We start from the raw sequence: 12,725 nt of genomic DNA, 5'->3' as shown, positions 1-12,725 counted from the left end.
ACATCTCAATTTAGCAGAAACCATTGAATGGTAATTTTTAAAACTATGTAAACATGTTTGTCTTGAACTATTTAATCCTTGCATATAACCTCTAAATATTTTGGCACGATTTGTCTTTGTGGACATTTCATATAATATAATTATAATAGTTACAAGTTTAAAAGTAACAATGACAGCTGTTATTTATCATCAGTGGTATAAACGCGATCTATGTGGATGTACTGGCAATTTTAGCCTTAAAAAAATATTAGTCTTAGAGACTGCTCCACACAATTCTTGACAATTGAGTCAATGCATGTCAACTCAAACCATACACTTGCAAACCTTTATATACGTCGCTTAAGAGTCTTTAAAGATTTTTATAATTAAGGTACCCAATCATGGTCGATATAACAAGTGAAAACTCAAATGTAATTAACTAGAAGAAACATAAAAACCCAACAAATTTATGCGCACAGATCAGATGTCCAATCAATGAAAGTCTATGTACATACCTTCAGTAAACAAGCAAGTAAGATGGGCAATGGGCAATTTGAGAGAGTATGAGATACATACAATAAGATGACAACCTTGTTCATAGCATTCAGTCAATCAGTACAGCCCGAAATATCAATTGAAGATACTGAAAATTTCGTGGACGACGATGACGAAATTACGGAGGAAGATATGGCTGCAGAAATCGAAAGAAACCAAAGAGATGTTGAACATTTATATAAGCAAATGAGAAAATCAAACTTGAAGAGAGAGCTGATGGAAAGTCGAAAGAGGTTAGAAGAGATGAAAATTTTTGCGTTCACAAAAGGTAGGCCTACCATTTTGAACGTAAAATCTGGACTGAAATTGACAGATCTGAGGAAGATGTCACAATTAGGTGCCTAAGTTGACAGTAGAATGACTTCTATTGGATTAGTTGACTGCGACAGCGACTCCGATGTTAGCATGAGTTCTGAGAAGGACAGGTCAAAAACCAAACCACGAAAATCAACAAAATCTGGTATTAACGCGAGATCCAGCGACATGGTCGTTTGCCCACAACGTTGGCCTCACGCTTCCCTCCAATTTCAACATGCAAGCAAGAATTATAATTTTGCTGATTTGCCACTAAATCTTTTTGTAGCAGGGGAATTAGAAATTCTGTCAAATTTAGAAACTTTGAGCGTTGAGAGAGACGGGAGGTTAGCTTTGCTTAAGAAAACTGTATACCTGACTGATGTTTACGAGTGGAAAGGACTATTAGAGTTTTATAAGCCTTTGTCAGAAAAGTAGAGTTGAGAACCGCTGATTGGTCTGATGATAACAGAGATTAGTACCTTACATAAGGAGAACTACTCAGAAACCTACATACAAACCAAAATTTGATTCTCCCAATACAACCAAAGATGATATGGTATGGTTTTGTACCTTATTCCAGCGTAATAAATGCTTGGTCTGGTCATACCTATACCATACGTGGTAAGCCTCGAAGCGTGCTCCACATATGTGCCGCCTGTTGGAAAAAAGGATAGAATAAAGCTAGAGCACCCAGAATGCTCCGATGTATGTCCAAACAAGTCTCTTGATAACATGTAACTGCGATCTTATACCTCGACCGATAATTTGGGTTGTGTTACTCCTCCGGGTATAACCGTTAAAAGTAACTTTGTTGATAATGTTAGTAGTACTAGAGCTTTCAATTAGGTCGCATAAGGGGATTCCCCATTCCATTTCATTTCATGGGGAAAATGCGACCAAAATGAAAGCTCCCATAAAGACCTAAACATCCTACATTTCATAAATTCTTACACTAAAAAAGAGTACTAGAGCTTTCAATTAGGTCGCATAAGGGGATTCCCCATTCCATTTCATTTCATGGGGAAAATGCGACCAAATTGAAAGCTCCCATAAAGACCTAAACATCCTACATTTCATAAATTCTTACACTAAAAAAGACCTAAATTCCCTACATGTCATAAATTCTTACAGCAAAAGACCTAAATTCCCTACATTTCATAAAGTCTTTCACCTAAATTCCCTACATTTCATAAATTCCCTACATTTCATACACTAAAAACACCTTCAATCAATTTCCTACATTCCATCAAAAAAAGCATATTAAAAATAACATTATATAAAATAACCTCGTTTAAGTAATGTAGAAGGGAGTTAACTCTTTTTGGATAAAAAACAGACTAAATTAATTCATTTAAAAATAGGATGAGTTTAATTCTAAAACACGAACAACACAGATTCGAAGATTATTCGGGCGACGGTATCTTTTCTTCATTATTTTCTCTAGGTAAAACAATAATTCCAAAAGTAGCTAGCTTTGTTTCAAAAAACAAATCACTCATTTCAAACGGAGCGAAAGCCATCGGCTCAATCGCTGAAGCGGGAAAGAGTATAAGCGATACAGTGAAACAATCTAACGAGTTGAAAGAATTAGAGCTAATAAGAGAACTGCGAAACAGGAGATTAGAAGAAAGGAAAGGAAAAGGTTTTAAAGTTATAGGATAAAAATGATTGTCGCTCACGCTCCAAATACTTATTTCGGTTCAGGAGATATACAAAAATCATTGGGTTCTCTTCCTGGATTTCCATGGGCGAAATATCCCGGAGAAAAACATCTCCGAGGGCATAATTACACCGGTCCAGGCACTAGGTTAGATCTACGATTAGACGAAAACGATAAACCCAAACCAGGGCAAGAACCAGTCAATAGAGTTGACGCCGCTGCGCTTAAACATGATATTTTATACAGAAACAAAGACATAAACTTCAGACACGAAGCAGACAAACAAATGATAATCGAACTTGAAAATATTCCAAATCCAACTTTCAAAAAGAGAATGCAAAGAGCATTAATCATAAAACTCTTGAAAGCAAAGATGAAATTAGGTATGGGATTAGCGGATGAAATTCATAAAGAATTTAGAAAAACTAAAAACTTTTTAAAAGTCAAAGTGTTTGAAAAAGATGAAATATGGTCAGCCGATTTAATTCATATGCCAGTCGAAAGAGGATTTAAATATTGCTTAACAGTTATAGATTTATATACGAGATATGTATGGGTTATTCCTTTGAAAAACAAAACGGGATTATCAGTCAAACACGCATTTGAAACGATTATGAAACAATCTAAAGACATCCAGAAAAACTATGGGTAGATAAAGGAAGTGAATTTTATAACAAAAATATGAAATCTCTGGGATTTGAAATTTACAGTACGCATAACGAAGGTAAAGCTGTAGTTATTGAAAGATTTAACAGGACTCTAAAAAATAAACTATTCAAAAGGTTCACTGAATTGAAATCCCAAAAATGGCTTAAAATATTACCAGAGGTTGTAGATGAATACAAAAACAAAATTCATTCATCTATAGGTGTCACACCAACACAGGCCTCGAGTAATCCAAATATTATAAAGTCAATTAACGCGCAACATAACAACGAAAATGAAATAAAGAATTTAAATATCAAACCCAAATTTAAAGTTGGAGATCGAGTTCGTATTTTCAAATATAAAAGTAAATTCGAAAAAGGTTACGTTGGATACTGGACGAACGAAATATTCATCGTTGATAAAGTAAACACCTCCGACATATGAATTAATCGATCAAGACAAAGAACAAATCATAGGTAGGTTTTATCAAAATGAACTTCAAAAAACCGACTTTTAAAAATGAATGAATTTCTCGATAAATATGGAACCGATACAACCACAAACTTTCAACTTATGAGATGGCCGAATGAGTTAAATATATCACCGTTTTATTATTGTATGAGAGATGAAATAAATGATCTGAAATATAAGAAAGGTAAATTTTACGCTATAACAAATATACATACTCCCGATCAAAAAGAAGTTCATCATTCTGCTTTGTACAAAGACTCTGACTTTTATTTCTTCGATTCTTATGGATTCGAACCCACTGAAGAGATAATCCAATTGACTAATAAACCAATCAAATGTTCAACATTTCAAATTCAATTACCGGGACAAAAGTTTTGTGGTCAACTTTCACTTTGGGTTTTATATCAGTTGAGTTTAGGAAAACAGTTCGAAGAAATTGTAATAAATTTAACTCAATAAAAATGGCGAATAAGTTTGGATTAGGTTCTTTATCTTTAGAAACTAAAAAACCTAACACAACAGTCAACAATTGGTCAACGTAGCGAATAAAACTGAGTTACAAAATTTAATTTCATATATATCTAAATTAGAGGATAAGATTGCAAAACAAAAATTAGACATTCAACAATTGATAGATAACATTCCAGATGAAAATGAAGATACGTTTCAACAGGAATTAAATGCTATGGAAACTAAACTTAACAGTGAATTACAAAAAGAACTAACAAATATTAAAAAACAAATACAAAACATAGATGATAGCGAAATCAAAACCTATATTCAACAACAAATACAAAACATAGATGATAGCGAAATCAAAACCTATATTCATCAACAAATACAAAATATTGATGATAGTGTTATTCAACAACAGATAACCACTATTAATAACCTAGTTTTAAAACAGGACAAAAATATACTCGCATTAGAAAAAAGGTTTCTCAAGAAAGAATCATATTATTTCAATCTTCCATTTGGAAATTTGAGAGATTACGATGCTTCTATTACTGATAATAGTGATAAATCAAAAGACTATGAATATAAAATATTTGGATTTACAGCAAATATTAGACTATATTCTGCTCCAAAACTATATAAAACTATAGTAGTATATGTCTTTCGGATATGACGCATTTCACTTCTGCGCATGCGCAGCTTTTTCAATGCGTCATTGACTCCCCAAACTGTATTATAACAGACTCCATATAAATTACCCAAACCACAGACAAGAATCACTAATAATAATACAGTAAAAAATAACCGCATTAAAAATGTCTTTAATTCTAAAACACGAACAAAAAAAATTCGAAGGAGACGGTTTCTTCTCTGCGCTAACATCTCTCATCCCCAAAGTGGCCAATTTTGTCTCAAACAACAAATTTCCTCCTTGTATTAAATCTTTCGTATTAAAAATATATAGTGTTTATTTCATTATTGAACAAATATGTCTTTAATAAACATCCATCCCCCTAAAACGTATTTCGGTGCGGGAGACATTCAAAAGTCATTGGGTTCTCTTCCTGGATTCCCATGGGCAAAATATCCCGGAGAAAAACATCTCCCAGGGCACAATTATACAGGTCCAGGCACTAGGTTAGATATGCGTTTAGACGAAAATGATAATCCCAAACCAGGGGAAGAACCCGTTAATAGAGTTGACGCAGCAGCGCTCAAACACGACATACTGTACAGAAACAAAGACGTAACATTCAGACACCAAGCAGACAAACAAATGATAGACGAACTCGAAAATATTCCCAATCCCACTTTCAAAGAGAAATTACAGAGGGCTCTTATCATAAAACTCTTGAAGGCAAAATTGAAATTGGGTATGGGCATAGCAGACGAGATTCACAAAGAATTTCGAAAAAACAAACATTACCTCAAAGTCAAAGTTTTTGATAAAGATGAAATTTGGTCAGCCGATTTAATCAACATGCCAGTCGAGAGAGGGTACAAGTATTGTTTGACGGTGATCGACATATACACGAGATACGCTTGGGTCTTTCCCTTGAAAAACAAATCGGGTCTGACTGTCAAACAAGCATTCGAAACCATAATGAAACAATCCGACAGACGACCCCTAAAGTTGTGGGTTGATAAAGGAAGCGAATTCTACAACAGAAATGTGAAATCTCTGGGGTTTGAAATTTACAGCACGCATAACGAAGGTAAAGCCGTAGTGATAGAAAGATTCAACAGGACTCTTAAAAGCAAATTATTCAAGAAATTCACGGAATTGAAATCTCAAAAATGGCTTAAAATATTACCAGTTGTTGTCGACGAATACAATAACAAAATACATTCGTCTATAGGTGTGACGCCATCGCAAGCCTCTAATAACCCGAATATCATAAAGTCCATCAACACTCGAAACAACTTTGAAAACGAGATTAGCAATTTGAATATTAAACCCAAATTCAAAGTTGGAGATCGAGTTCGTATTTTTAAATATAAATCATTGTTTCAGAAAGGTTACGTCGGCTATTGGACTAACGAGATATTCATCGTTGATAAAGTAAACAACACATCACCTCCCACGTATGAATTGATCGATCAAGACAAAGAACAGATCATAGGAAGGTTTTATCAAAATGAACTTCAAAAAACTGACTTTTATAAATGAATCTCGAAAATGAAGATTTAGATGAAAGGTTAAGAAATTTAGATGTCGACAAGCATTTACGTTCTCTTAAATTAAGATTTTTTAAATTTAAATGTAAATTTATCTTCAAAATATTATTGAATGGGTTTTATCAGAATGTTATACAAGTTTTTTTAAACACAAACTACGTATATATTTTGTCAATTGGGTCTTCAGCAATACTTTCCGCCTACTTCGAAAAACACCTAAAAAAATCGACTTAAAAATGAATGCATTTCTCGATAAATACGGAAAAGACACGACCACAAATTTTCAACTTGTGAAATGGGCCAAGGAGTTGAACGTCTCGCCGTTTTATTATTGCATGCGAGATGAAATTGATGAACTGAAATACAAGAAAGGTAAATTTTACAAACGTTCACACGTCGGATCAAAAAGGAATTCATCACTCTGCTTTACACACAGATTCTTCGAATAACTTTTATTTCTTTGATTCTTTCGGTCTAGAACCGACAGAAGAGATAACGAAATTAACTAGCAAACCAATCAAATGTTCTACGTTTCAAATTCAAATGCCAGGACAAAAGCTGTGTGGACAGCTGTCGCTTTGGGTTTTATATCGGTTGAGTTTGGGAGAAAAGTTTGAAGAAATTATAATAAATTTAACTCAATAAAAATGGCAAACAAGTTTGGATTAGGGTCTTTACCTCTAGAATCTAAAAATCACATGAGTTCTACGTCGTTTATAAACAAAGCGAAACCTTTTTTCGTGGATCAAATCGGAGACACCTTACAAGGGGATATCGATATGAACAATTTCAAAATAACTAATTTAAAGTTTCCAGGAAACGATAACGATGCCGTGAACAAGAAATATTTACTGGATCAAATAAACGCAATTCAAATAGATAAGGACCATGTTGAAAATAGAATAAATGACGTGAAAAGATTCATCAGACGAAATATTAAAAATCTTGTGGACGAACCCAAACTACAACAAGAGTTAACGAGTTTGAAACGCCTTATTCAAGTGGATAAAACAAGTCAGTTGCAAAATTTAATATCTAAATTAGACGATAAGATTACGAAGGTAAAAATAGACGTCCAACGTTTAATAGATAACCCAAATGTAAACGAGGATAGATTGAAACGAAAACTAACCGCTTTGGAAAGAAAACTTGCAGAACTAGACAAGACCGCGGACAAAACCGAGGTACAAAATTCGATATCCAATTTGAACGAAAAGATCGCGAAGCAAAAATCAGATGTTCAAGATATAATTAACACACTTCCCATTGACAAAGATACTTTGAAACGACAATTGTCTGCTTTGGATACTAAAATCACGGACGAATTAGAAAAAGAAGTAGGTGTGATTAAAAACTTTCTTCAAAATAAATTTCGAGATGATATGAAAAATTATATTAAAGAACAGGTCAATCTTTTGGTATCTAGAATTCATGACGATTTTTTGAGACAAGAGAGAAAGTTGAGCAAATTAGAAGCTATTGTCACGGACAAATCGTATTATTTCAATTTACCATTCGAAAGAAAAGATCAAATTTATAAATCAAACAAATACGGATTCAAAGCAGAAATAAAAGTGGGTTCTCTCGCATACGGAGAACCTAAAAACGTATTCGATATCGGCGAAACGCAAGAGTTTTCTTTTCGAGGTAATTGTCTGATTCAAATAGAGTTTCCCATGAAGGTTAAAGTCAATAAAGTAGTCTTCAAACAAACCGGTAAGGGCGTCAAACATATTTCATTATTCAATGATGGTAATTTGGAAGAGAATATACGTTTGATTGATAAAAGGGATCAGGAAATTGAAACGAAAAATGGTAAATATGTAGACACCTTTAAAATGGAAGTAGAAAATGATAAGGATATCATTGGAATCAAAGATTTGGATATAATATTGGAGACGGAAAATCCACCATTAACCAACATTGTCAAAATTCCACCATCACTTATAATACCCGTATACGTACCCGGACCAATAGAATCGAGCAGTCACGAGTTTTTACGAACAACAGACTTTGAATACGTAAAACTGTATTTTGTTTTAGGTGGAAAATACACCTCGATCGATGTTCATAAAAGTCAACAAGAAAGAGAGTTTATAATACATTTATCGTTTGCCGAAGGTTCCGACTCCATCCTTGAAGGTGGTGGTTTTATTTCTAGAGCCAAGATAAACATCGAAAAAGAAAAAATAATATATTCCTATCATCTTAAAGAGGACCATACGAAAAAAGAAATGTCGTTAGTACGCGTAAATGTTTTTACTTTTAATACCCGCAAATATAATAATGCTAGGCCAAACAAGGAGGCTCTATACGATATTCCGTGGTTCCATTTATCGGAAATTCACTTAATTTAACGACTTAAAAAATGGAACTCGAAAGCAGACAACAATACATGATAGACAAACAAGAAGAGTTGAAAATAAAGTTGAGACAGTACAATGCAGGAAAACATGGAGTAGAATCGATTCTGTTTTCAAAACAGCGAGTGTAGTTCTAACGATAGGAACAACACTTGCAACGGCCGTGACTGGTGGATTAATGGTTCCTGTACTTGTCCCAACTGTATTAGCCACAATTACTGCTATTCAAACTTCATCTTGTGGCTTGATTGCTATAGGTTTCACGAGCAAAAAGAAAGCTCATTATAAAAAGAAAACGGATAAGACAAGAACATAACAGTTGAAGAATTACAAGAATTCAATGAAATTTTTGACAAATTCCATACAGAAATATCAGCGTTCAAAATAAAGAAATAATCAAAAATATACACTTAAAAAAATATGAATAAAATCGAACTTGCAGACGATGAAACATTGATAGAAAACGCCCTATTTTCCGATGTTATCAAGGCTATCTCTGATAAATTTAAAACATTCAAAGGACAAATTAAAATAGATGGAGAGATAGTCGAGAAAGGGAATCACAGACAATACATGTCACTCCTCGGTTTCAATGCCAAAACTTTTCACAATATCTTTTTAAATATGGACAAAAAATCCGATGCTTCCGATTGGTATTTTACAGTCAGTGTTTTATCAAATGCGTCAATCGTGTTTTGAACAAAGATTTAACGTGTAAATTTCAAGAATACATCAACGGGTTTTCAAAAGCAAATAGAAAAAGAGTGATGACCTGTGCTAGAATGAATGAATTCAACAAGAAATTCAACACTTCGTTTCAAATTTATAATCCCAAAAACAGACATTTTCACCCCAGAGACGTTCACGATGAATTAGATTGGGTTTTGTACTTACACAACTCGCATTTCTGTTTGATTAGAAGAAGCCAAAAAAGTTTGGGAATTCAAGAAATAGAAGACAATTACGAACAGGTGTGGAAAACGTGTAGAGACGACAACGCAGTAACACAGGTTTCACCCCTCAAACTACACGTGCTTTCGAGTATGAGTGATGATGCGTTATTCGCTTGGGATTGCGAAACGTATTCAGAAAAAGAAACGCGAAGAGCAATTCCTTATGCCTGCACTTTAATTAATTTAGAAAAACTAAGGAAAATGTTAAACAGAATAAATAATCTCTTTCCAGATTTAAAGCCGTCAGATCCCATTCCAGAAGAATTTACAACAAACTCATGACTGATATAGTAGAAATATTTGTAGGTACAGATTGCATCGATCAAATGTTGAAATATTTAGGTCAATATGATAGAAAGAGATTAATATTAATTTCTCATAACGGCAGTGGATTCGACAACTGGATCGTGCTTAAAAATGCAAAAAAACTAACGCATTGCCCTTTAAAAACACCCAGAGGAATTCTATCTTTTCCTTTATCTAATCCATACACGGATGAAGATTTACAGCAAAAATGGAAAAGACAGAAAGAAATAAAGGGTAATTATTTACAACATATTAATTTCACGTGTTCCTATCAACACGAATCCTCTAGTTTGGCTGCATAGGGAAATTCTTCCAATCTTCCCGCGAATTTGAGAAAGATTGCCGACGTAGATATCGCTAAACACGCAAGACAACTGGGAGGAATTGAGACACGAATGGGAACCTTACGCCAAGAGAGACACTCTCTGTTTGGGAGCTTGTTTGATAAAATACAACCAAGTCACGAAAGAAGTTGTAAACCAGAATATGTCCAATAATCTAACGGCTCCATCTTTATCTTTAAAGGGTTGGTATTATTTATATCATTACGATAAAGAAATGGTGGAAGAAGAATGGTATGAAACTACTAGAATGGTTGCGAAACATACCGAAAAAGAAAACGTAGAAAAAGTTTATTCGCACACTAATCCTTTTATAAAAAATTTTATCAGACGATCTATTAAAGGAGGAAGAGTTTCGGCAAATAGAAAATCATTTGAAACGAACAAAATGGATGAAATTTGTAACGTATTAAAGGAATATATTTCACAAACAGAAAGTAATAACATAATTGATTTATTCAAAGAATACAGCGCAAGCACAAAAGACAAAACGGAGGTTCATTCGAGACTTAAAAAAATAGAATGTACTAAACTAATGGCATTTGATGCTAACGGTTTATACGCTTCCGCCATGTCGGATTTAGACAGTGAATATCCGAGAGCGGAAAGTGGAAGAGCGTTTCTACCAGAAGAAGAAAAAGAATTTGTAAAACTCTTCAATAAACAAAAATTCAGACCTAGAACAGCTATTTTAACAGTGTGGTTTGACTATCCCAAAAACATGTTCTTCCAACCGATACCAGCTAAAGATAAAATCACTCTCACGAATAAAGAAGGTAAAAAGGAAACGGGTAATAAAATCAGGTTCAGAAATGGTTTCTGTCACGACGTTTTAACATCGGTCGATATTCAAGAAATAGTGAAAGCCGGTGGACGAATTATTAGAATATTAGATGGTATAGTTTACGAAGAAAATTTTAAAACTCCACCCTATAGAGATTATATTTTAATTTTGAGAGATTTAAGAAATAAATATAAACGAGAAGGTAATATCGTGGGTAGTAACTGCATGAAATTATTAGGTAATTCCTTGTATGGTAAATCAATTCAGAAAGACATATTCACAACTAGACATTTATGGAATGAAGCAACTTTACAGGCCAACTTGATTCACGCGTTAAAACCTATGAGAAAATTAATGATACTCAATATATTGTTGAAACAGAAATTGAAGAAAAAGAGATTACTACCGAAGACAGTAAATCTACACGACTAACACCTAGTCATTTGGGATCATTCGTTTTATCTCACAGTAAAAAAATAATGAACAATTTCATTCACGTCATAAATGGATTTTATAAACCCGAAATATACTATACCGACACCGATAGTTTGTACATTTCATCCAAAAATTGGAAAAAAACTAAACAGAGCTGGTTTGGTCTCCGAAAAAGACTATTGCAAAGGTAAAAACGATTACGGTGACGGTGGAATTATATTTGGCTCATATTTAGCACCAAAAGTCAAATACAACATCGTTTTGACTTCTGATGGTGTCTTAAAAGAAAAGAAAACGTTTAAAGGTTATTCTAATGATAAGATAAGTGTAGAAGATTACGTTCAGTTAGCAAGCGGGCATGATGTGTCGAACGAATTTAATAAACCGTGGGAAAAAAGTTATTTGAATAATGTTAAAAGAAAACCACCAAACAGTGAAGGAATTATGTATCCTTACAACGACAAAGATGAGTATAGTTTTGACGAAAACTATGAATTTGATGATTTCGATTATCTTTCTAATCAAGAAGAGAATGAAGATTGTTTTAAATGAAGTTGAATGACAATTTCTTCGTTGCCAAAGTCTATGAACCTGTTTTTACCGTCTTTGATTTCCAGATTTATATCTTTGATCATGAAAGAATTGACTGGTAAATAGGTCGTTTGAAACGGTTTCTCTATAATTCTGTATCCTATCGGCACCGTAAAAGTCGGTATGCTGTATATGATTTGACGTTTGTGCTTGTTGAAAAATCCACCGTTGATCAAATTACAGTGAATGTTGATCACATCGATATCGTTCTCGATGTTGGCCTTGTGCGGTGCCAATGTCGATTGCGCGTATATTCGTTTATCGAACATAAGTAACGCATTCAACGAATTTTCTATGTTGAAATCGACTTGACTGTTATTTCTCAAGATTAGTTTTATTTTGTTCAGATTCAAATTACCTTCGAATTCGATATTGTTTTTGCCGTTCACGCTTCCTGCGTATTCGGATAGGTAATCGTTGATGGCTATGTATTCGTAGCTCCCCGGTAGTAAGCTTATGGTTTCGAACGTAACTCCGTTATCCGTCGATATTTTTAGTTGATTGTTTTTTTCGTTGATGTTTCTAATGGAATTGTAAACGGAGAAATACTTTAATCCCAGTTCGTACTGTTTATTGCGATCGAGTTCATACTCGTAGTCTAGAGACAATTTGATGTCTGGTTTATTCGAGGTGATAACGAACAATTGTTCTTTATTGGACATTTTTAATGACGTTTATATAGTCTTTTTTAGTGATGATTTTTTTCTC

At 33.8% G+C, this 12,725-nt stretch overlaps 4 protein-coding genes across 4 annotated transcripts; all 4 read left to right on the top strand.

Moving 5' to 3' along the window:
- Nucleotides 1-561: 561 nt before the first annotated feature.
- On the top strand, nucleotides 562-2,493 carry LOTGIDRAFT_157027 (hypothetical protein; the record flags this gene model as incomplete). The annotated part of the gene is made up of 2 exons (XM_009048288.1): nucleotides 562-802; nucleotides 2,276-2,493. The coding sequence occupies 2 exons, from the start codon at nucleotides 562-564 to the stop codon at nucleotides 2,491-2,493; spliced, it is 459 nt and encodes a 152-aa protein (XP_009046536.1).
- Nucleotides 2,494-3,658: 1,165 nt separating this feature from the next.
- On the top strand, nucleotides 3,659-4,739 carry LOTGIDRAFT_157026 (hypothetical protein; the record flags this gene model as incomplete). Its single annotated transcript, XM_009048287.1, has 2 exons — nucleotides 3,659-3,794; nucleotides 4,201-4,739. The coding sequence occupies 2 exons, from the start codon at nucleotides 3,659-3,661 to the stop codon at nucleotides 4,737-4,739; spliced, it is 675 nt and encodes a 224-aa protein (XP_009046535.1).
- A 2,152-nt stretch (nucleotides 4,740-6,891) lies between these two features.
- Nucleotides 6,892-9,842, top strand: LOTGIDRAFT_157025 (hypothetical protein; the record flags this gene model as incomplete). Its single annotated transcript, XM_009048286.1, has 2 exons — nucleotides 6,892-8,483; nucleotides 9,272-9,842. 2 exons carry the CDS (start codon nucleotides 6,892-6,894, stop codon nucleotides 9,840-9,842), a joined length of 2,163 nt encoding a protein of 720 aa, XP_009046534.1.
- Nucleotides 9,843-10,352: 510 nt separating this feature from the next.
- Nucleotides 10,353-11,423, top strand: LOTGIDRAFT_157024 (hypothetical protein; the record flags this gene model as incomplete). Its single annotated transcript, XM_009048285.1, has 1 exon — nucleotides 10,353-11,423. The coding sequence occupies one exon, from the start codon at nucleotides 10,353-10,355 to the stop codon at nucleotides 11,421-11,423; it is 1,071 nt and encodes a 356-aa protein (XP_009046533.1).
- Nucleotides 11,424-12,725: the final 1,302 nt, after the last annotated feature.

This window comes from Lottia gigantea, assembly GCF_000327385.1.
Source record: "Lottia gigantea unplaced genomic scaffold LOTGIsca_12, whole genome shotgun sequence".
NCBI lineage: Eukaryota > Metazoa > Mollusca > Gastropoda > Lottiidae > Lottia > Lottia gigantea.
The sequence above is the reverse complement of the archived record's forward strand: the minus strand, read 5'-3'. Positions and strand labels throughout refer to the sequence as shown.